The 25244-nt window shown below is 38.4% G+C and overlaps 1 protein-coding gene across 6 annotated transcripts in view; it reads left to right on the top strand.

Moving 5' to 3' along the window:
- CEP170 (centrosomal protein 170) overlaps positions 1 to 25244 on the top strand; it is a 433169-nt gene that overhangs the window by 26862 nt on the left and 381063 nt on the right. For 5 of the 6 annotated variants that reach the window (XM_053711144.1, XM_053711143.1, XM_053711145.1 and 2 more), the window contains exons 2-3: positions 6645 to 6790; positions 23986 to 24076. Coding sequence is in view for 1 of the 6 variants with exons in the window: in XM_053711146.1 (XP_053567121.1) it covers positions 6686 to 6790; positions 14955 to 14961; positions 23994 to 24076 (195 nt within the window). In the remaining 5 variants the exon portion in view is untranslated. Of the gene's footprint in view, positions 1 to 6644; positions 6791 to 14954; positions 14962 to 23985; positions 24077 to 25244 lie in introns of all 6 variants that reach the window. The other variant, XM_053711146.1, reaches the window with a different exon arrangement.

The following is a 25244-nucleotide window of genomic DNA, read 5'->3' as shown; positions in this document are numbered from 1 at the left end:
CGTCGCCACCTATAATAAATTTATTAAGCCCTAATATGCCCCCCCTACACCGTCGCCACCTATAATAAATTTATTAAGCCCTAATCTGCCCCCCCTACACCGTCGCCACCTATAATAAATTTATTAAGCCCTAATCTGCCCCCCCCACACCGTCGCCACCTATATAAATTTATTAACCCCTATCCTGCCCCCCACTACGCCGCCGCCACTGTAATCAAATTATTAACCCTAAACCTAAGTCTAACACTAACCCTAAGCCCCCCCTAACTTAAATATTAATTAAATAAATCTAAATAATATTTTTATTATTAACTAAATTAATCCTATTTAAAAACTAAATACTTACCTGTAAAATAAACCCTAATATAGCTACAATATAAATAATAATTATATTGTATCTATCTTAGGATTTATTTTTATTTTACAGGCATCTTTCAATTTATTTTAACTAGGTACAATAGCTATTAAATAGTTATTAAGTATTTAATAGCTTACCTAGCTAAAATAAAGAGAAATGTACCTGTAAAATAAAAACTAACCTAAGTTACAATTACACCTAACACTACACTATACTTTAATAAATGATTCCTATTTAAAACTAAATACTTACCTGTAAAATAAACCCTAATATAGCTACAATATAAATAATAATTATATTGTATCTATCTTAGGATTTATTTTTATTTTACAGGCATCTTTCAATTTATTTTAACTAGGTACAACAGCTATTAAATAGTTATTTAGTATTTAATAGCTTACCTAGCTAAAATAAAGAGAAATGTACCTGTAAAATAAAAACTAACCTAAGTTACAATTACACCTAACACTACACTATACTTTAATAAATTATTCATATTTAAAACTAAATACTTACCTGTAAAATAAACCCTAATATAGATACAATATAAATAATAATTATATTGTAGCTATCTTAAGATTTATATTTATTTTACAGGTAACTTTGTATTTATTTTAGCTAGGTAGAATAGTTATTAAATAGTTATTAACTATTTAATAACTACCTAGCTAAAAGAAATACAAAATTACCTGTAAAATAAATCCTAACCTAAGTTACAATTAAACCTAATACTACACTATCATTACATTAATTAAATAAACTACCTACAAATAACTACAATTAAATACAATTACATAAACTAACTAAAGTACAAAAAATAAAAAAAGCTAAGTTACAAAAAATAAAAAAATAAGTTACAAACATTTTAAAAATATTACAATAATTTTAAGCTACTTACACCTAATCTAAGCCCCCTAATAAATAACAAACCCCCCAAAAATAAAAAAATGCCCTACCCTATTCTAAATTAAATAAAGTTCAAAGCTCTTTTACCTTACCAGCCCTTAAAAGGGCCATTTGTGGGGGCATGCCCCAAAAAGTTCAGCTCTTTTGCCTGTAAAAGAAAAATACAACCCCCCCCCCAACATTAAAACCCACCACCCACATACCCCTAATCTAACCCCAAACCCCCCTTACAAAAAACCTAACACTAATCCCCCTGAAGATCATCCTACCTTGTCTTCACTCAGCCGAGCAGCGATGGAACCGAAGTGGACATCCGGAGCGGAAGAAGTTAATCCTCCAAGCGGGCGCTGAAGAAATCTTCCATCCGATGAAGTCATCATCCAGGCGGCGCTGAAGAAGTCTTCGATCCGGGCGATCTCATCTTCCAAGAGGCGCTGAAGAGGTCTTCTATCCGGGCGATGTCGTCTTCCAAGCCGGGTCCTTGAATCTTCCTACCCGCCTACGCGGAACCTCCTTCTTCACCGACGGACTACCGACGAAAGAAGGCTCCTTTAAGGGACGTCAATCCAAGATGGCGTCCCCTCAATTCCGATTGGCTGATAGGGATTCCTATCAGTCCAATCGGAATTAGAGGTAGGAAAAATCTGATTGGCTGATTCCATCAGCCAATCAGATTGAGCTCGCATTCTATTGGCTGATCGGAACAGCCAATAGAATGCGAGCTCAATCTGATTGGCTGATTCCATCAGCCAATCAGATTTTTCCTATCTTAATTCCGATTGGCTGATAGATTCCTATCAGCCAATCGGAATTGAGGGGATGCCATCTTGGATGAGACGTCCCCTTAAAGGAGCCTTCATTCGTCGTAGTCCGTCGGTGAAGAAGGAGGTTTCCGCGTCGCGGGAGGAAGATTCAAGACCCGGCTTGGAAGATGACATCGCCCGGATAGAAGACCTCTTCAGCGCCACTTGGAAGATGAATCGCCCGATCGAAGACTTCTTCAGCGTCGCCTGGATGATGACTTCATCGGATGGAAGATTTCTTCAGCGCCGCTGGAGGATTTAGCTTCTTCCGCTCCGGATGTCCACTTCGGTTTCCATCGCTGCTCGGCTGAGTGAAGACAAGGGTAGGATGATCTTCAGGGATTAGTGTTAGGTTTTTGTAAGGGGGGTTTGGGTTAGATAGGGGTATGTGGGGTGTGGGTTTTAATGTTGGGGGGGGTTTGTATTTTCTTTTACAGGCAAAAGAGCTGAACTTTTTGGGGGCATTCCCCCACAAATGGCCCTTTTTAAGGGCTGGGTAAGGTAAAGAGCTTTGAACTTTATTTAATTTAGAATAGGGTAGGGCATTTTTTATTTTGGGGGGTTTGTTATTTTATTAGGGGGCCTTAGATTAGGTGTAAGTAGGCTTAAAATTGTTGTAAAATTTTTAAAAATGTTTTGTAACTTATTTTTTTATTTTTTGTAACTTAGCTTTTTTTATTTTTTTGTACGTTAGTTAGTTTATGTAATTGTATTTAATTGTAGTTATTTGTAGGTAGTTTATTTAATTAATTTAATGATAGTGTAGTATTAGGTTTAATTGTAACTTAGGTTAGGATTTATTTTACAGGTAATTTTTGTATTTCTTTTAGCTAGGTAGTTATTAAATAGTTTAATAACTATTTAATAACTATTCTACCTAAGCTAAAATAAATACAAAAGTTACCTGTAAAATAAATATAAATCCTAAGATAGCTACAATATAATTATTATTTATATTCTAGCTATATTAGGGTTTATTTTAGCAGGTAAGTATTTTAGTTTTTAAATAGGAATAATTTTATTAAAGTATAGTGTAGTGTTAGGTGTAATTGTAAACTTAGGTTAGTTTTTATTTTTACAGGTACATTTCTCTTTATTTTAGCTAGGTAAGCTATTAAATACTTAATAACTATTTAATAGCTTTGTACCTAGTTAAAATAAATTGATAGATGCCTGTAAAATAAAAATAAATCCTAAGATAGCTAGAATATAATTATTATTTATATTGTAGCTATATTAGGGTTTATTTTAAAGGTAAGTATTTCGTTTTAAATAGGATTAATTTAGTTAATAATAAAAATATTATTTAGATTTAATTAATATTTAAGTTAGGGGGGCGTTAGGGTTAGTGTTAGACTTAGGTTTAGGGGTTAATAATTTGATTACAGTGGCGGCGGCGTAGTGGGGGGCAGGATAGGGGTTAATAAATTTATTATAGGTGGCAACGGTGTAGGGGGGCAGATTAGGGGTTAATAAATTTATTATAGGTGGCGACGGTGTAGGGGGGGCAGGATAGGGGTTAATAGGTTTAATATAGGTTGCGGCGGGTTCAGGGAGCGGCGTTTTAGGGGTTAATACATTTATAAGACTTGCGGCAGGGTCTAGGAGCGGCGGTTTAGGGGTTAGTAACTTTATTGAGTTGCCAGGGGCGCCGGTATAGGGATAGAACAGTGTAGTTAGTGTGAGTGCTTAGTGACAGGCTAGCAATAAAGCTGGGAAAAAGCCGAAGAGCAGCGAGATCGGATGAGTGATAGCTCTCACAGTCCGCTGCTCATCGCCCCGCCGCTTTTTGACAGCTTTATTTGATAACTTAGGCGTATTTTTTCAGGTCCTCGGCGGCGAAGGTAGGCGAGCTTAGGCGGGCGTATTGGGCCGGTGAAGGCAGAAAAGTAGACGGCTTGATAACTACCCCCCATGGTGTAAATATCTTTATTGGTGTGAATCCAAGGGTTACTCATGGAGTAAATTTAGGATTCCTAGGATTTTGTCTTTTCTCCAAGAAGGATTGGAGAAAGGGTTATCAGCAAGTTCCTTAAAGGGACAAATTTCAGCTTTGTCAATTCTCTTTCACAAACGTTTGGCAAATGTATCAGATGTTCAGTCTTTTTGTCAGGCTCTATCTAGAATTAAGCCTGTATTTAGACCTATTACTCCTCCCTGGAGTTTGAATTTAGTTCTTAGAGTTCTTCAAGGGGTTCCATTTGAACCTATGCATTCCATAGATATTAAACTATTATCTTGGAAAGTTCTGTTTTTGGTTGCTATTTCTTCTGCTCGAAGAGTTTCTGAGCTTTCAGCATTACAGTGTGATTCGCCTTATCTCATATTTCATTCTGATAAGGTGGTTTTACGTACCAAACCTGGGTTCCTTCCTAAGGTTGTTTCGAATAAGAATATTAATCAGGAAATTGTTGTTCCTTCCTTGTGTCCTAATCCTTCTTCTAAGAAGGAGCATCTGTTACATAACGTGGACGTGGTCCGTGCCTTAAAGTTTTACTTACAGGCAACTAAGGATTTCCGTCAATCATCTTCATTATTCATTGTTTATTCTGGAAAGCGTAGGGGTCAGAAAGCTACGGCTACCTCTTTCTTTTTGGCTGAGAAGTATCATCCGCCTGGCATATGAGACTGCTGGACAGCAGCCTCCTGAAAGAATTACGGCTCATTCTTCTAGGGCTGTGGCTTCCACATGGGCTTTTAAACAATGCATCTGTTGTAAGGCTGCGACTTGGTCGTCCCTTCACACTTTTTCCAAATTTTACAAATTTGATACTTTTGCTTCTTCTGATGCTATCTTTGGGAGAAAGGTTCTTCAAGCAGTGGTGCCTTCCGTTTAGGTTCCTGTCTTGTCCCTCCCTTTTATCCGTATCCTATTGCTTTGGTATTGGTTTCCCACAAGTAAGGATGAAATCCGTGGACTCGTCATATCTTTGTAAAAGAAAACTACATTTATGCTTACCTGATAAATTACTTTCTTTTACGATATGACGAGTCCACGGCCCACCCTGTTCTTTTTAAGACAGGTTTTTCTTTTTCTTTTTTTTGTAAACTTCAGTCACCTCTGCACCTTTTTAGCCTTTCCTTTTATCTTCCTATACCTTCGGCCGAATGACTGAGGGTGGAGGGGAAGGGAGGGACTATATATACAGCTCTGCTGTGGTGCTCTTTGCCACTTCCTGTTAGCAGGAGGTTAATATCCCACAAGTAAGGATGAAATCGTGGACTCGTCATATCGTAAAAGAAAGTAATTTATCAGGTAAGCATAAATTAAGTTTTTAAGTGGAAATAAATCCTTACATGCTAAATAGTAGTAATTTGGGTGTAAGGAAGGTTGATCCTTCTCGTCAGTGTATAGCTGATTAGCAATTTATCGTTTCTCAAGCCCTGGTATAAACAAGTATTTATATTGTATTATTTGTAAATAATGTTGTAGCTCAATATAAATTTGCATGACTAAATACAACAGTGTAGGACAAGGCTTAACAATCTCTGGCTCCTAACTTTTTTGGGTTATTTTCCACATATCTATATTCAAATACTTCTGTTTGGCTCCTAAAAGTATGCTTAAAGTGAATGTAAACTCAGCCTTCGTTCTAAACAGCAGTCTATCAAATATCAATAAAAAACCTGAGTTTCATTCATCAATTTTAAATTTTCTAAATGTATACCTTTATTTTGCCTAAATGTATACCAATTTGCGGCTAAACCGTCCTCCGCCCGGCATTCACGCTCTGTTGCTCATCTTTTTGATTGATGTCTCAATTGCCAATAACGGCTCTAACCACGGGGGGACCCACCCTCTTCTCATTACGTAATATGTCCTTATTGCGCATGCGTTCGTCTTTGGTGCCAAGCTAATAGACTGTAAGCTCATGCACATTTCGCGCATGCGCAATACTAATAAACACGGCTAGCGTTACATTATTATACGGATTCCTTTCATTTCCTCTGTATTGTCAAATTTGTATTAGTGGATGTGAAAGGTCTCCGTATACAGGTTAGATTTTTCTATTTTTATTATCTATGTGACAACTATGTTTAGGCACATAATGCATGATATATGCGCTGTATTTACACTACTATCTAATATCATTGGCAAACATAATCTGCAATATATCGAGTGTAATCCTTTATTTGCTGCCATTATACTTTTTATGGATTTAGGATCAAATTAAAATATATGTTTGTGGCAGACCATTTAACACACCTCTATTCAAGAGTAACGCATGCGCAATGTAAAATAGACACGGGAGCGCGCAGTGCCTATACGTAAACAGCGGGTGGGACCGCTGTTTACGTAATTTGGTTGAAAATTAGGAAGCAGTGAGTGGGAGGAGCGGGTAAGCGAATGAGCGAGATGCAATATATAAAATAAACAATAAAATACACATTTGATTATAAATTTATTGCGGCGGTACACTTAATCTCAGTAATGACTACAAAACTAGATAACACAAAACGTAAAAATTGACATTCACTTTAAAATCTTTAATTTTAAATTTTCCACACATTGTTTGTGATGCGATACTCAGTTAAAATAGAAAAATATTAATTAATTTATTTTTCTGCATTTATAGGATGACGTAGATGTGCCAGCAGCCAAGAAGAAAACACAAAAATGAGCTTAACATCTTGGTTTTTGGTGAGCAGTGGAGGCACACGCCACAGGCTGCCACGAGAAATGATCTTTGTTGGAAGAGATGACTGTGAGCTAATGTTACAGGTAATTTCATCATGTAGTAATGTATTTAATTAATTATAGACACATGTGTACATGAAATTCTCCCTGTAATTTAACCAGTTAGGGAAAATTGTTATTAGTCCACTTAATGTTAATTATAGTGGGGGGAAAAAATCATATTTGTCACAGAAAGGGTTAACCAACCATGCAACAGTCACCAGTTTGTGATGTAGAGTTTTAACCCCTTAATGACCACAGCACTTTTCCATTTTCTGTCCGTTTGGGACCAAGGCTATTTTTACATTTCTGCGGTGTTTGTGTTTAGCTGTAATTTTCCTCTTACTCATTTACTGTACCCACACATATTATATACCGTTTTTCTCGTCATTAAATGGACTTTCTAAAGATACCATTATTTTCATCATATCTTATAATTTACTATAAAAAAAATTATAAAATATGAGGAAAAAATTGAAAAAACACACACTTTTTCTAACTTTGACCCCCAAAATCTGTTACACATCTACAACCACCAAAAAACACTGTGCTAAATAGTTTCTAAATTTTGTCCTGAGTTTAGAAATACCCAATGTTTACATGTTCTTTGCTTTTTTGTAAGTTATAGGGCCATAAATACAAATAGCACTTTGCTATTTCCAAACCATTTTTTTTCAAAATTAGCGCTAGTTACATTAGAACACTAATATCTTTCAGGAATCTCTGAATATCCATTGACATGTATATATATTTTTTTTAGTAGACATCCCAAAGTATTCATCTAGGCCCATTTTGGTATATTTCATGCCACCATTTCACCGCCAAATGCGATTAAATACAAAAAATCGTTCACTTTTTTACTAATTTTTTCACAAACTTTTGGTTTCTCACTGAAATTATTTACAAACAGCTTGTGCAATTATGGCTCAAATGGTTGTAAATGCTTCTCTGGGATCCCCTTTGTTCAGAAATAGCAGACATATATGTCTTTGGCGTTGCTTTTTAGTAATTAGAAGGCTGCTAAATGCCACTGCGCACTACACGTGTATTATGCCCAGCAGTGAAGGGGCTAATTATGGAACATGTAGGGAGCTTTTAGGGATACTTTTAGCTTTAGTGTAGTGTAGTAGACAACCCCAAGTATTGATCTAGGCCAATTTTGGTATATTTCATGCCACCATTTCACCGCCAAATGCGATCAAATTAAAAAAAACTTTAAATTTTTCACAATTTTAGGTTTCTCACTGAAATCATTTACAAACAGCTTGTGCAATTATGGCACAAATGGTTGTAATGCTTCTCTGGGATCCCCTTTGTTCAGAAATAGCAGACATATATGGCTTTGGGGTTGCTTTTTGGTAATAAGAAGGCCGCCAAATGCCGCTGCATTTCACACGTGTATTATGGCTAGCAGTGAAGGGGTTAATTATGTAGCTTACAGGGTTAATTTTAGCTTTAATGTAGAGCTCAGCCTCCCACCTGAAACATGAGACCCCCTTGATCCCTCCCAAACAGCTCTCTTCCCTCCCCCACCCCACAATTGTCCCCGCCATCTTAAGTACTGGCAGAAACTCTGCCAGTACTAAAATAAAAGCTATATTTGGGCTTTTTTTTGTTTGTTTTTTGGCATATTTACATATGCTGCTGTGTAGGATCCCCCCTTAGTCCCCAACCTCACTGATCCCCCACCAAACAGCTCTCTAACCCTCCCCTCTGCCTTAATGGGCGCCATCTTGGGTACTGGCAGCTGTCTGCCAGTACCCAGTTTAGCAACAAATGTGCCTTTTTTTAAAAAAAAAAATGCCCTTTTCTGTAGTGTAGCTTTCCCCCCCCCAAGACCAACCCCCCACCCCTTCCTGATCCCTTAGATGTTTATTTCTTTATTTGAAAACATTTTATTTTTAACTTTTAACAATTTTATTTTTCTGTAGTGTAGCGGTTCCCTCCCGTGCACGCGCCCGCCCGCCGCCCACCGTGCACGCGCGCGCTCCCGTCCCCCCCCGCCCCCGATCCCGCCACCCTTCCCTCCACTCGGCACATCGATGGCCGCCCACCCGCCTCCCAGACTTGCTCCCACCCACCAACGATACCGGCCACCGATGTCCGGTGCAGAGAGGGCCACAGAGTGGCTCTCTCTGCATCGGATGGCCAAGGGGGGTTATTGCAGGATGCCTCCATATCGAGGCATCACTGCAATAACCGGAAAGCAGCTGGAAGCGAGCAGGATCGCTTCCAGCTGCTTTCCAGACCAAGGACGTACGCCACACGTCCTCGGTCATTAACTGTCTTTTTTTTGAGGACGTGTGGCGTACGTCCTTGGTCATTAAGGGGTTAACAAAGTCTGTGACTTAGTTCAGTGGGTGCAAGTGTTGACAAAACACTCTCTAGTCTTTACTAGACATTGCCCAAAACTCCCCTTCAATGCCACCCAAACTAAACTATCTCTGCTGACATCTTTTAGGATTATTATATGGGCATTCCTAAGGAAAATCCAGACTAAGGGCTCGTTTCCATTGAGGTGGTAAAAGCATTTATCTCAATTAACGTCTATAGAGAAATTTATGTTACCTCCAGTTTCCAAACTGTACCACCTCAATGGAAACGAGGCCTAATAGATTAAACCCCAAAGCACAATTTGGCAAAAGTCAATAAAAAAAACACAATTCTGTTTTCAATAGTCTCTTTAGTAACTTGGTTCAAATATTACACAAATGCTAAACTTATTTAAGGAATGTTATGAACAACGTTAGTCACAGTTCATTTCTATAAAAATAATAATTACACAAAGCAAAAGTTTTAAATAAAAAGTAGAAAATAACAATCTAATTATTTACCATAATAGTTTATGTTCCAAGGGAGATTTACATAAAAGATGGTCAGTTAGAGCCTTCTATGTAAAAGACGATATGATTCAGTCAGTTTCAACATTAATTACATTTTTCTGCTGAGGTCAGGTTTGTAGTTACCCCCCTTTCAGAGAGTGGAATGTAGCCACCCCTTTTTTGGCAGATCATAAACCAACTCTCAAGCCAGAATGAATTTATACAATACTTTTATATTTTTAATTATTTACATTATATAACAATACACTGTTGTTCACTTACTTTATGGAACCATAAGGGTTATTTTGATACTTAACATGACATGTCTGTCATATAAAATGTCTCAAGGAAGTAATATATTAAGTATATTTGGATATAAAGTAATGTTACCTTTTAAATGGCCCCAGTGGGCCTTTTTAACATGCTGCGAATGCAGCAGTTTCCGCACGAGCTGTTAGGCTCGCCGGAAACATAAATTAGGAAGCAGCTGTCTTAAGACCGCTGTTCCTTAACTTATCCGCCACCCTCTGAGGCGTGCGGACAGCAATTATCCCCAATCAGATACGATCGTGATCGATTGACAACCCTGCTAGCGTGCCGATTGACCGTAAATCTGCACGGGGTGTGGCATTGCACAAACATTTTACTAAAATGCATGTGCAATGTTAAATGCCGACAGCGTATGCTGTCGGCATTTAGCGATTTCAGGCAGGACCTGATCCGTTACAGTGGATCATGTCCACCCGCATCATAAGTAAATCGGCCCCCAGGACTATGTCCTGACGGAATACACGGTCTTCTTTCATCTGTGTTCACAGCATAGTCCCACACAGGTCACTCTACTTGGCCCATAAAGGTCATCTCCTTTTAAACTGTCAATGATAATAACCCAGCCTTGTGAAATAAAATATCTGTAAGGTACCTTATTTGCTTATAATCCACTCACTGCATCTCTAAAGTGTTTGACTTCCGTGTGTCAGTGCCGTGTTCGGACTCTGGCAAATTCTTGTGTAGTAAATCAACTTATACGTCTGTCCTGACATCACTCACCAGCTTAACTGTTTTACAATATATCCAATACGCTTATGTAAATCTATACACATCGCCACTTGGCACTGATATTCCTGCGATATACAAGAGCCTGTCTTCACTGTGGCCTATGCTGCGCAATCCTAGAAGCTGCAAGGTTTTCTTTGGAACGCTTTCCTTGCTGGAAATCACTCGGTGTCTGATGTGTTGAATAAAGGTCAGAGGGAACTTCCCCACTTAGCGTGGAGTACCTTACAGATATATTATTCGCAAATGGTTATTATCATTGACATCTTTAAAGGGAGACATCCTGTTATTGGATTTTATCTTTTGGTGCCTAATATTGGTATTGATTAGCGGAACTTAGTATTTTATGATTAAAAATATCCCATTTACTCTTTTTATTTTTTTTTACATTCTGTTTGAACTTTTTTGTTTGCTAGTATCGTAGCTTTTTTAGCTCCAGTTCAATTCTTATCCTTTGTATTGCACAAGTACAACATCCCAGTGAGTGAGTAGATTTTGATCTAGGCATAGGTGTTCTATATTAGTGCCTCTGATTATTGTTTTGTCATATCTTGAACACACACAGCTATGTGCCCAATGCACGGTTTTAAGAACGCCACTGGAACATGGGTTTATCAAGCCTTGCTTCAAATTATATATGGTCTCCTCATAAACCCACTCAGTTATGGAACTTAGAAGTGGAACTTAGTGTTTTATGATTAAAAACATACCCATTTACTCTTTTTTTTTTTTTTTTTTTTTTTTTTTTTTTTACGATCCGAGTTTGAATTTTTATTGCTAGTACCGTAGCTTTTTTAGTGCTAAGTTCAAGTCTTATCATTTGTATTACTTACAGTAAACTATGTGAGGCCTGTCCCTGACTTTCTCCCTGTCTCTGCACACCCAAATTTACAGAGCTGAGATCAAACCATTTGGTTGTAAGGAAAAGGGATTTGTGGGGAACATAATGCCCAGGTCCACAGGAAATCACTACTGAATTTTTATACTGCCACAAATTTCTTTCATACTTTTATTTGAAAGTAATGGCAAACTCAGTTACCCGTAACCTGTCTATATGGGGGTTTGGTAAAAGCAACACTAAGGTCAAAATTAAACACTTATGACTCAGATTGAAGGCATGCAATTTTAAAACATGACTCCAATCTACTTCAGTGATCAAGTTTTGCAGCTTCTGAGTACCAGCTAATAGTTCTCAATATATACAAATATGGTTTATGATTCTGTGATTAGTTGATTACTTTCATTTGATACAGGGGGAAAGAAAGAAAAGTTTTAATTTTGTCAGACCAACAAAAATCTACGCCTATTTTAAATTTAACCCCTTCAACTTACTGTAAGATTTTTTAGTTTTTTTGCTTCAACTCTATTTAAACAGAAATAGAAGCCTTGTTATTATTTTATTTACCTGTCCAAAATTATATATATATATATATATTATTATATATATGATATATATAATATATAATTATATCATATATAGATATATATATATATATTATATATACTATATATATATATATTATTTTTTTTTAATTTTTTTTCAGTAGACAACCCAATGTATTGATCTAGGCCCATTTTGGTCTATTTCATGCCACCATTTTCACTGCCAAATGCGATCAAATAAACCAACATTGTTTAACTTTTTCTCAAACTTTGTTTTTTTTTACTGAAATTATTTACATACCGCTTGTGCAATCATGGCATAAAATGGTTGTAAAAGCTTTGTGGGATCCCCTTTGTTCAGAAATAGCAGACATATTTGGCTTTGCCCTTGTTTTTTTGGTAATTAGAAGGGCGTTAATTGCTGCTGTGCACCACACTTCTATTATTCTTGGCAGTGAAGGGGTTAATTGGGTTGCTTGTTAGGCTAATTTTAGCTTTAGTGTAGAGATTACCCTCACACTGATGCTTTCCACCTCCTGATTCCTCCCAAACAGCTTTCTTCCCTTAGCCCCCCCCCCCCCCCCACACACTTGTAACCCCTATCTTATGTACTGGCAGACAGTCTGCCAATATAAAAATGTAAGAAAAATGTAAGGCACTTTTTTTTTTTTATTAAATATGTTTTTATTTTATTATGTTTCTGCTGTGTATTATCCCCCTCCTTACCCTCCAACCTGTTAGTTTCCAGTTCTGTTTAAACCTTCGGTTTCTACTCTTTTCAGTACAACATTAATTGAAGTTTGTTTTTCACCGAGTAGATATGCTTTTTATTACTGCTTTGCCCAGTTTTCAAACTTTTTATTCTTCTGTGGGACATTAAAGATATACTGAACCCAATTTTTTAAATTTCATGATTCAGATAGAGCATGCAATTTTAAACAACTTTCTAATTTACTCCTAATAATCAATTTTTTCTTTGTTCTCTTGGTATCCTTTATTAAAAAAAGCAGAAATGTAAGCTTACTGGCATCTTTGGTTCAGCACATGGGTACAGCTTGCTGATTGGTGGCTAAATATATCCACCAATCAGCAAGCACTATCCAGGGTTCTGAACCAAAAATGGCAGGCTAATAAGCTTTACATTCCTACTTTTTCAAATAAAGATACCAAGAGAACGAAAAAAATGATAAAAGGAGTAAATTAGAAATTTGCTTAAAATTGCATGCTCTAGCTGAATCATGAGAGAAAAAAATTGGGTTCAGTATCCCTGTAAATTCATACTGATTGCTTTATTTCAATCATCCTCTATGTTCCAACTAACAATATGGGCCTACCTATTTCACACCTCTTTCATGTCTATTTTGTGAAATTCGTATTCAGAAACCAAAACTGATATGTCTCAGCCAACACAAATAAATACTTTTGCTTGTTAGACCAACTTTATTGTAAGTAAAGGGGCAAAAATTATCCAAAGGCAACGGCACACACAAATATAGCATCTACATGTGTTTATAGCATATGGGGTTTGAGAGCATGACTATAAGTAAGGATAAATATGTGTACTTGGACAGGGTATATAACATGAATATGTATGTAGCTAAAATGAGCTAATATTACATTTTTTTTTCAGTGTTCGTAGCACAAATGATCATTTAATCAATTTAAGTTTAAATTATGCAATTAATTTGTGCTTTGGAAAGCTTAAAGGGGCAAAAACATTTGTCTTTCGTGATTCAGATAAAGAATGTGATTTTTAAACAAACAATTCAATTGAAATTCTAATATCAAATGTGCTTTTTGTTCTATTGGTATCATTTGTTGAAGGTGCAGCTATGCACTACTGGAAGCTAGCTGAACACATCTGTAAACCAATGAAAAAGGAGCATTTGTATGCAGCCACCAATAAGCAAGCAGCTAGTTCCCAGTAATGCATTGCTGTTCCTGAGTCTACCTAGGTATGCTTTTATCCAAGAGAATAAAGCAAATTAAATGACAAGTGAATTTTAGAAAAAATTTATAATCGCATGCTCTATCTGAATCATGGGAAAAACATTTGGGTTTCATATTCCTTTAAGTAACAGTTTTAAATAACAGAAAACATTGTAATGTTGCCAAGGCTGAGGTTTGGAGGATTTGTAGTGGTGTAGGGTAGAAGCTGGATTTGTGTCAAGATCGTAGTGGTAATTATTGGAAACAGTTTGAGGGCCATACTTTGGATTAACTTGGAGATTGGGGGAAGCAGATGTTCCGGGAACTCAGTGGACTAAGTAATGGTGTTAAGTTAAAAGGTTATAGTTTGGAAATGAAAAGAGATGTTGAAGAAATGATAGAAGTGCAGAGGAAACGTTCCATTAGTTGTTATGTTTGTGAGCTGGGTGAAGCCCGTCATGGTTGAGGCCAAGAGAAGATACAAAAAGAAGTTTGTAAGTAAAATTAGAGAGAGGTTATTCCTACTGGAATGTTATACCCAGAATGAGGATGAACTTTTCTAATGGTAAAAATTAAGGCAGCAGACGGACGAGCTGTCATTGTACAGTGCATATGGTCCTGAAGGGTTATAACATCGAGGAGAGAAAAGGAATATAGTGTTTACTTAAAATGAGGAAAGAATGCGTTTGGATGAAAGTATATATGCTGGAAGACACAGATATGTGTATAGTTTCCTTATTTAAAGGGACCACTCAAGTCAAAATAAACTTTTATGATTCAGATAGAACATGCTGTTTTAAGACACTTTCCAATTTACTTCCATTATAAAATTTTGCACAATCTTTTTATATGCACATTTTCTGGGGAACAAGATCCTACTGAGCATGTGCACAAGCTCACAGGGTTTACGTATACTAGTCTGTGATTGGCTGATGTCTGTCACATGATACAGTGGGCTGGAAAATGGGAGAAAAAAATACATTTGTCAGATAAAAATCTACTGCTTATTTGAAATTCAGAGTAGGTGTAAAATAATTGTCTTTTTATTATGCACTTGTTAATTGTGCAATTGTATTGCATTGGGTGGTCCTTTAAGGTAGTTGCTACATTAGTAAATGTCTATAGGCATATTACCAGGTTCTTGCCATCCTTGGTAAATGGTGTAAATATGGGATTTTCCTTTGGACATTATTTCTTAGATTTTGGATTTTTTACCAAAAATTATGTGGATGTTGTGTCATGATCATATCCTGAGGAAAATAGTATCTGGGATGTTAAGGGTTAATATACTTTCTTGTTTTTGGTTAAAAAATACAATTCCTTTGAGTCACTGAAGTGACAAAATATCTCTCAGTAAACTCTGGTCAATATAAAAAAAATCATACTATACCTGTAATTGTTATTGATCAAAGGCAATTTTCTTTGCTAGAGCTGAGTTTATTGCCACTCTGACCGCTGTTATAAACCTGTCAGGTGGTTGATGGGCAACAGCTATTACAAAAACACATCCCTAACTGCATTCCTGGCACTGTAGAATATCTTAAAGGGACAGTCTAGTATAAATTAAACTTTCATTATTCAGATAGGACTTTTAATTTTAATCAACTTTCCAATTTACTTTTATCATCAAATTTGCTTTTTTTTTCTCTTGGTATTCTTAGTTTAAACTAAACATAGGTAGGCTCATATGCTAATTTCTAAGCCTTTGAGGGCTGCCTCTTATCACAGGCTTTTTAAATCTCTTTTCAACACAAAGAGACAGAAAGTACACGTGGGCCATATAGATAACACTGTGTTCAGGCACAGGGGGTTATTTAAGATCTAGCACAAACCAATGCTAAATTTAAGACAATAGATAATAAACAGTCACAGTCATGTGATCAGTGGGCTGGAAGAAGGTTCCTAGATACAAGGTAATCACAGAGATAAAAAGTGTATTAATATAACAGTGTTGGTTATGCAAAACTGGGGAATGGGTAATAAAGGGATTATCTATCTTTTAAAACAATAACAATTTATGGTAGATTGTCCCTTTAAGATATGTTTTACAAAAAAAAACCTGTATGGGCTATATAAATGGATCTTCTACAAAACATTTATGCAAAGAAAAATCTGTATAATGAATGTCCCTTTTAATATTAATTTTTGCCAAAATGTGTTTTGGTTTTTAATCTACTAGTCTGGGGTTAAATAAGGATTTTCCCATATTATAATCCTAAAAGGTGGCAGCAGAGACTAGTTTCGCGTGGGTGGCATTTAAGGGGAGTTTGGGGCATTTTGGTCTAGTACAGACTAGAGAGTGTTTTGTTAACCCTTGCACCCTCTAAAACTAAGTCACAGGCTTGCCTGGCGTGGCCTGACTATGGCAATCTTCTTAAAGGAACACTATACACAGTAGATTGGACATAATCAATTAATACATAATAAAGAGACATTGCAAACGCACTGAATTTTTATTTCAAAAGAGTAGTAGAGTTGTTCTGACAAATATAAAAAGCTTTGTTTACATTTTCCTTCATAATGCATATTGTGACAGTCAACAGCTAATCAAAAAATACATTCACATATAACCTGTGATTTTTGCACATGCTCAGTAAAAGTTGATGCCTCAGAAATTGTGGCATATGAAAAGATTGTGCACATTCAGATAATGGAAGTGAATTAGAAAGTTGTTAAAAATTGTGTGCTCTAGTTTAATCATGAGAATTTAATTTTGACTTGACCTGTCCATTTTAAAGTGAAATGGTTGGTTAACCCCCACATTTTAGAACTGGTGACAGTTGCAGGGCTTAGTCACCCCTTTCTGTGAGAATATGGTTTTATCAATTCGGTCATTTTGGAAGTCTCAATTTTGGGTTCTGCAAGTTCATAATCATTCTAAATCTTTCTACAAGATGCCTTTAAAGCTATTCCCCACAGCTTTGTCTACAATGTGCTTCTGAGCTTGGCATTTTTATTTGTGTTCTTCCTCATCAGATTTCGGACCAAGATGAGGTTGTTTTCAGAACTTCCTCTTAGATTGATTCATTGTGTTTAAAACCTGGGGGAAAGCTCCTAAACATATCATTTATTTATCTGAAAGGGCCAGAAAACTTCCAACGTTTCTTTAGACAACTGGATGTGTATGTGATCCAGATTTTTATACTCATGAAAATGCTGGCTATTTGTGGGCTCTAAATTAAATTAACCATGCTGCTATTACTTTATGAGTCTCTCGTGAGTTCTAAATGCTCTTCTTTGTATATTTTGACTAAATTATACCAGTCTACCATGTGTTTGTGTAAGTGCAAGGAGAATTTTGTGAAAATCTCTTAAAGGGATACCAAAGTCAAAATTAAACTTATGATTCAGAAAGAGCATGGCAGTTTTAAGAAACTGTCATCCTTTTTTATATGCACACGTTATTTTGCACCAGCTCCTGCTGAGCATGTGCGAGAGTTCACAGTATATACCTATACAGTTCTTTGATTTGCTAATAGCTGTCACATGATACAAGGGGCCAGCAAATTAAAGGAAATTATTGGTTTGTTTTTTTAAATTCGGAGTAAATGCTACTGCAATGTCTTTTTTTATATTCACTTTTTTATTATATAATTATGTAGTTAATGGACCGTTTGAGTCTGTGCTACCTGAGAAATGTGTAGAGTTTTCTGACCAGCCTTGTTTTCATATGGTTCATCATTAAGATTTATAGTTAATGATTGAATATTAAATCCATTTCTTCACATTCAAAGTAAAACCATATGCAGACACAACTTGCTTGGCACAATTTTATGATGTATCCATGTCTGTTAGGCCTTTTGCGGGGTTACACCCCATTTGACTAATTTTCTCTTGTTAAGTGTGTGTTCAGTCCACGGGTCATCCATTACTTATGGGATATATTCTCCTTCCCAACAGGAAGTTGCAAGAGGATCACCCAAGCAGAGCTGCTATATAGCTCCTCCCCTCACATGTCATATCCAGTCATCTCTTGCAACTCTCAACAAAGAAGGAGGTCGTGAGAGGAGTTAGGAGTTTTTTGACTTATTCTTCATTCAAAAGTTTGTTATTTTAAATGGCACCAGAGTGTGCTGTTTTTTCTCTCAGGCAGTATTTAGAAAGAAGAATCTGCCTGCGTTTTCTATGATCTTAGCAGACGTAACTAAGATCCACTGGCTGTTCTCGCACATTCTGAGGAGTGGGGTAACTTCAGAAAAGGGAATAGCATGCGGGGTCCCCTGCAAATGAGGTATGTGCAGTAAAATATTTTCTAGGAATGGAATTGACTAAGAAAACACTGCCGATACCCATATGATGTAAGTACAGCCTAAAATGCAGTAGTAGCGACTGGTATCAGGCTGGTAAATGTATGCACAGTAGAGTTAATTTCTAGGGACTAGAATTTGACTGAAAAAATACTGTTAATACTGAAATAATGTATGAGCCTTAACTGCAGTAGAAGCGACTGGTAGCACGGCTTAGTGATAGCTTTACACAACATCTGAAATGTTGTTTTTTAAAACGTTTGCTGGCATGTTAATCGTTTTGTGAGGTACTTTGGTGATAAATCTCTTGGGGCATGATTTTTTTGCACATGGCTAACGTATATTTCTGCATAGAAACCGTTATAGCTGGTCTCCCCACTGTTTGTAATATGAGTGGGAGGGGCTTTTGTTAGCGCTTTGGTTGCGCAGTTAAAATTCAATCATAGTCTTCCTGTTTTCCTCCTCCTTGATCCAGGACGTCTCCAGAGAGCTCAGGGGTCTTCAAAATTTATATTTGAGGGAGGTAATCAGTCACAGCAGACCTGTGACAGTGTGTTTGACTGATGATAAAAACGTTAACTTTTAAATTGATTATCCGTTTTTGGGTATTAAGGGGGTTAATCATCCTTTTGCTAGTGGGTGCAATACTCTGCTAATTTCATACATTTAATGTAAATATTTGGTTGCTAATAACTGAATTAGTTCATTGTTATTTTCAACTGTAATTGTTTTTTGGTGTTTTTTAAACGCGCTGCAGCGTTTTTACATTGCTTGAAAAATTTCTGAAAGTAATTTCCAAGCTTGCTAGCCTCATTGCTAGTCTGTTTAAACATGTCTGATACCAGATGAATCTGCTTGTTCTTTATGTTTTAAAAGCCAATGTGGAGCCCAATAGAAATATGTGTACCAATTGTATTGATATTACTTTAAATAAAAGGTCAGTCTTTACGGGCTAAAGAAATTATCACCAGACCATCGAGGGGAAGTTATGCCGCCTAACTCTCCTCACGTGTCAGTACCTGCGCCTCCCGCTCAGGAGGTGCGTGATGTTGTGGCGCCAAGTACATCAAGGCCCTTACAGCGCGCTGATGACACGAGGACCCATGTCCGATACTGCGTCACAATTTGCAGAACATGAGGACGGAGAGCTTCATTCTGTGGGTGACGGATCTGATCCAGGGAGACCGGATTCAGAAATTTAACATTTTAAATTTAAGCTTGAGAACCTCCGTGTATTGCTAGGGGAGGTGTTAGCGTCTCTGAATGATTGTGACACGGTCGCAATCCCAGAGAAGTTATGTAGGCTGGATAAATACTATGCGGTGCCTGGTGTGTACTGACATTTTTCCTATACCTAAAAGGCTTACAGAGATTATTAGCAAGGAGTGGGATAGACCCGGTGTGCCCTTTTCCCCTCCTCCGATATTTAGAAAAATGTTCCCAATAGACGCCACCACACGAGACTTATGGCAGACGGTCCCTAAGGTGGAGGGAGCAGTTTCTACTTTAGCCAAGCGTACCACTATCCCGGTGGAGGATAGTTGCGCTTTCTCAGATCCAATGGATAAAAAATTAGAAGGTTACCTTAAGAAAATGTTTGTTCAACAAGGTTTTATATTACAGCCCCTTGCATGCATTGCGCCCGTCACTGCTGCAGCGGCATTCTGGTTTGAGTCTCTGGAAGAGGCTATTCTCACAGCACCATTGGATGAGATTATGAACAAGCTTAAAGCCCTTAAGCTAGCTAATGCATTTATTTCGGATGCCGTTGTGCATTTAACCAAACTAACTGCTAAGAACTCCCGGATTCGCCATCCAGGCGCGTAGAGCGCTATGGCTTAAATCCTGGTCAGCAGATGTAACTTCTAAATCTAAATTGCTTAATATTCCTTTCAAAGGGCAAACCTTATTCGGGCCCGGCTTGACAGAAATTATTGCTGACATTACTGGAGGTAAGGGTCACACCCTTCCTCAGGACAGGGCCAAATCAAAGGCCAAACAGTCTAATTTTCGTGCCTTTCGTAATTTCAAGGCAGGAGCAGCATCAACTTCCTCCGCTCCAAAACAGGAAGGACTGCTAGCTCGTTACAGACAGGGTTGGAAAGGCAACCAGTCCTGGAACAAGGGCAAGCAGGCCAGAAAACCTACTTCTGCCCCTAAGACAGCATGAAGAAAGGGCCCCCTATCCGGAAACGGATCTAGTGGGGGGCAGACTTTCTCTCTTCGCCCAGGCCTTGGGCAAGAGATGTCCAGGATCCCTGGGCGTTGGAGATCATATCTCAGGGATACCTTCTGGACTTCAAAACTTCTCCTCCACAAGGGAGATTTCATCTGTCAAGGTTATCAACAAACCTACTAAAGAAGAGGCATTTCTACGATGTGTACAAGACCTCTTAGTAATGGGAGTGATCCACCAGTTCTGCGACGGAACAAGGGCAAGGTTTTTACTCAAATCTGTTTGTGGTTCCCAAAAAAGAGGGAACCTTCAGGACCAATCTTGGACCTGAAAGATCTTAAACAAATTCCTAAGGGTTCCATCGTTCAAAATGGAAACTATTCGAACCATCCTACCATGATCCAAGAGGGTCAGTATATGACCACTGTGGACTTAAAGGATGCCTACCTTCACATACGATTCACAAAGTTCATTATCGGTACCTAAGGTTTGCCTTTCTAGACAGGCATTTCCAGTTTGTAGCTCTTCCCTTCGGGTTAGCTACGGCCCCGAGAATTTTTACAAGGTTCTGTGCGTCACTTCTGGCGGTACTAGACCGCGTGGCATAGCAGTGGCTCCGTACACTAGACGACATTCTGATACAAGGTGTCGAGTTTTCAAATGCAAAGTCTCATACAGAGTTAGTTCTTGCATTTCTGAGTCGCATGGGTGGAAAGTGAACGTGGAAAACAAGGGTTCCTTTTCTAGGGACTCTGATAGATTCTGTAGAGATGAAGATTTACCTGACGGAGTCCAGGTTATCAAAGATTCTAAATGCTTGCCGTGTCCTTCATTCCATTCCAAGGCCATCGGTAGCTCAGTGCATGGAAGTAATCGGCTTAATGGTCGCGGCAATGGACATAGTGCCATTTGCACGCCTGCATCTCAGACCGCTGCAATTATGCATGCTAAGTCAGTGGAATGGGGATTATTCAGATCTGTCCCCTCTACTGAATCTGGACCAGGAAGCCAGAGATTCTCTTCTCTGGTGGTTGTCGCGGGTTCATCTGTCCAAAGGAATGACTTTTCGCAGGCCAGATTGGACGATTGTAACAACAGATGCCAGCCTACTAGGCTGGGGCGCAGTCTGGAACTCCCTGAAGGGCTCAGGGATCGTGCACTCAGGAGAGAAACTCCTCCCAATAAATATTCTGGAATTAAGAGCAATATTCAATGCTCTTCTAGCTTGGCCTCAGTTAGCAACACTGAGGTTCATCAGAATTTCAGTCGGGACAACATCACGGACTGTGGCTTACATCAACCATCAAGGGGGAACCAGGAGTTCCCTTGCGATGTTAGAAGTCTCAAAGATAATTCGCTGGGCAGAGTCTCACTCTGCCACCTGTCAGCGATCCACATCCCAGGCGTGGAGAACTGGGAGGCGGACTTCTAAAGTCGCCAGACTTTTCATTCCGGGGGAGTGGGAACTTTCATCCCGGAGGTCTTTGCTCAACTGATTCATCGTTGGGGCAAACCACAACTGGATCTCATGGCGTCTGCCAGAACGCCAAGCTTCCTTGTTACGGATCCAGATCCAGGGGACCCGGGAGCGGTGCTGATAGATGCTGTAGCAGCTCCTTGGGGGTTTCAAGATGGCTTATGTGTTTCCTCCGTTTCCGTTGCTGCCTCGATTGATTGCCAGGATCAAACAGGAGAGAGCTTTCTGTGATTTGATATCGCCTGCGTGGCCACGCAGGACCTGGTATGCAGACCTAGTGGACATGTCGTCCTGTCCACCATGGTCTCTGCTCTGAGGCAGGACCTTCTAATTCAGGGTCCTTTCAACCATCCAAGCCTAATTTCTCTGAGGCTGACTGCATGGAGATTGAACGCTTGATTCTATCAAAGCGTGGTTTCTCTGAGTCGGTTATTGATACATTAATACAGGCTCGGAAACCTGTTACCAGAAAGATTTACCATAAGATTTGGCGTAAATATTTATACTGGTGTGAATCCAAGAGTTACTCCATGGAGTAAGGTCAGGATTCCTTGGATATTGTCTTTTCTACAAGAGGGCTTAGAAAAGGGTTTATCTGCTAGTTTCGTTAAAGGGACAGATTTCCTGCTCTGTCTATTCTTTTAACACAAACGTCTGGCAGAAGTTCCAGTCGTTCAGGCTTTTTGTCAGGCTTTGGCTAGGATTAAGCCTGTGTTTAAGACTGTTGCTCCACCGTGGAGTTTAAACTTAGTTCTTAAAGTTCTTCAAGGTGTTCCGTTTGAACCCCTTCATTCCATTGATATTAAGCTGTTATCTTGGAAAGTTCTGTTTTTGATGGCTATTTCCTCGGCTCGAAGAGTCTCTGAGTTATCTGCCTTACATTGTGATTCTCCTTATCTGATTTTTCATTCAGACAAGGTAGTTCTGCGTACTAAACCTGGGTTTTTACCTAAGGTAGTTTCTAACAGGAATATCAATCAATAGATTGTTGTTCCATATTATGTCCTAATCCTTCTTCGAAGAAGGAACGTATTTTACATAATCTGGACGTAGTCCGTGCCCTGAAGTTCTACTTACAGGCAACTAAAGATTTTCGACAAACTTCTTCTCTGTTTGTCGTTTATTCTGGACAGAGGAGAGGTCAAAAGCTTCGGCCACCTCTCTCTCTTTTTGGCTTCGTAGCATAATTCGTTTAGCCTATGAGACTGCTGGACAGCAGCCCCCTGAAAAAATTACAGCTCATTCCACTAGAGCTGTGGCTTCCACCTGGGCCTTTAAGAATGAGGCCTCTGTTGAACAGATTTGCAAGGCCTGCGACTTGGTCTTCACTTCATACCTTTTCAAAATTTTACAAATTTGACACTTTTGCTTCTTCAGAGGCTGTTTTTGGGAGAAAGGTTCTACAGGCAGTGGTTCCTTCTGTTTAATGTTCCTGCCTTGTCCCTCCCATCATCCGTGTACTTTAGCTTTGGTATTGGTATCCATAAGTAATGGATGACCCGTGGACTGAACACACTTAACAAGAGGAAAACATAATTTATGCTTACCTGATAAAATTTATTTCTCTTGTAGTGTGTTCAGTCCACGGCCCGCCCTGTCTTTTTGAGGCAGTTCTAAATTTTAATTAAAACTCCAGTCACCACTGGACCCCTATGGTTTCTTCCTTTCTTGTCTTGCTTCGGTCGAATGACTGGATATGACATGTGAGGGGAGGAGCTATATAGCTGCTCTGCTTGGGTGATCCTCTTGCAACTTCCTGTTGGGAAGGAGATTTTATCCCATAAGTAATGGATGACCCGTGGACTGAACACACTACAAGAGAAATAAATTTATCAGGTAAGCATAAATTATGTTTTTTTGTTTTTAGGTTCTTACTTGGCTTGTAAAAACATATTCAAGCAGGAAGAGTAAAGTTTCTATGTGTGTGTGTTTGAGGGGGACCATTGATGATGATTATTATTATTATTATCAGGTATTGTGGAGCGCCAACAGACTCTGCAGCCTAGATCAGCTGTACTGTTTGGTTCTGCTTTGTGTGAATAAAAATGGTTTACAGGTTAAAATAAAATACATTTTTTATATCAATACTATTATCAAAGTGTTGTTTCTAGCTTAAATATATATATATATATATTTTTTCTCTTTTTAAGTCACGGAGTGTGGAATAAACAACATGCTGTGGTGCATTATGATTCTGCAGCTGATGAACACTTGGTAAAGGACTTGGGCAGTCTAAATGGGGTGAGTACCTTGTTTATCTTTGATAGATGTGAAAAAATTATTCACATTTGTATTCAATAAATTCTGTACAAATAATTTTTAAACATTGGTTCTGAATTCTAATCTACTGGATACAGAACTGGGTCTGGTTTTAAGTTTTTCTGCAAATGTGCACTAAATATTTGTTAGCATAACTGAGCTAGTGTTTATAGCCTAGACCTCCTCAAACTTGGTACTCCAGAGGTTTTTGAACTACATTCCCATGATGCTCAGCCCAACATATCAGCTGGCAGAGCATCATGGAAATGTAGTTCCAATACCTCTGGGGCCCATTACAAATGCGGCGTCGCCCGCAAAAGCCGTTTTTTGCGTGGGTTTGGTATCCTATAAACAGCACCGTATATAAATACGGCACGTATATTTCACCCGTTGCCCGCAATTTTTACTCCCATAGGCTAACATGGGACCGCGCTTGTAAATCGGTATCCAATATCCAGCGCAAGGACTTATGTGGCTAAAATGGAGAAATCTTACTCCATTTTTACCTCGCCATAAAAGGCAGCCATAGCTATAAATTAAAGGGACAGTCTAATCAAAATTCTGGAGTAGACTGTCCCCTTAAGCTACAATTACAGAAAAAAAAATCTAAGATTACAGAAAATAATAAAGAAAATGACCAAATTTTACAAAAATTATACCTAATCCCTATGAAAATAAAAAAGCCCCCCCCAAAATAAAAACACCCCCTAATCTAATAAACTACCAGTAGCCCTTAAAGGGCTTTTTGCAGGGCATTGCCCCAAGATAATCAGCTCTTTTTCAAGAAAATACACAACCCCCCCAAATAAAATAACCTAACACACTAAAAACACCTAAACTACCCATTGCACTGAAAAGGGCATTTGTTGGGCATTGCCCTTAAAAGGGCATTCAGCTCTTTACTGCCCCACCCTATCTAAATAAAATTAAAAAAATCCCTTAAAAAACCCTAAGTCTAACCCCCAAGTGGTCCTCACCCTATCCTGAAGTCCGGCGGAGAAGGTCCTGGTTCCAGGCGGTGAAGTCTTCCAAACGGTGACCTCTTCTTTCTTCTTCCAGGAACCAGCCGGCCCCCGTATATGTAATACCCCGATGTGCAAGGTGAAATTACGGGCGGTACGGGTTGCTTGAGCTGAAGCCTGCACCGTAT

The sequence above is a fragment of the Bombina bombina genome, chromosome 4 (genome assembly GCF_027579735.1).
Source record: "Bombina bombina isolate aBomBom1 chromosome 4, aBomBom1.pri, whole genome shotgun sequence".
NCBI lineage: Eukaryota > Metazoa > Chordata > Amphibia > Anura > Bombinatoridae > Bombina > Bombina bombina.
Note: the sequence above shows the minus strand (reverse complement) of the source record. Positions and strands in the feature narration are given on the sequence as shown.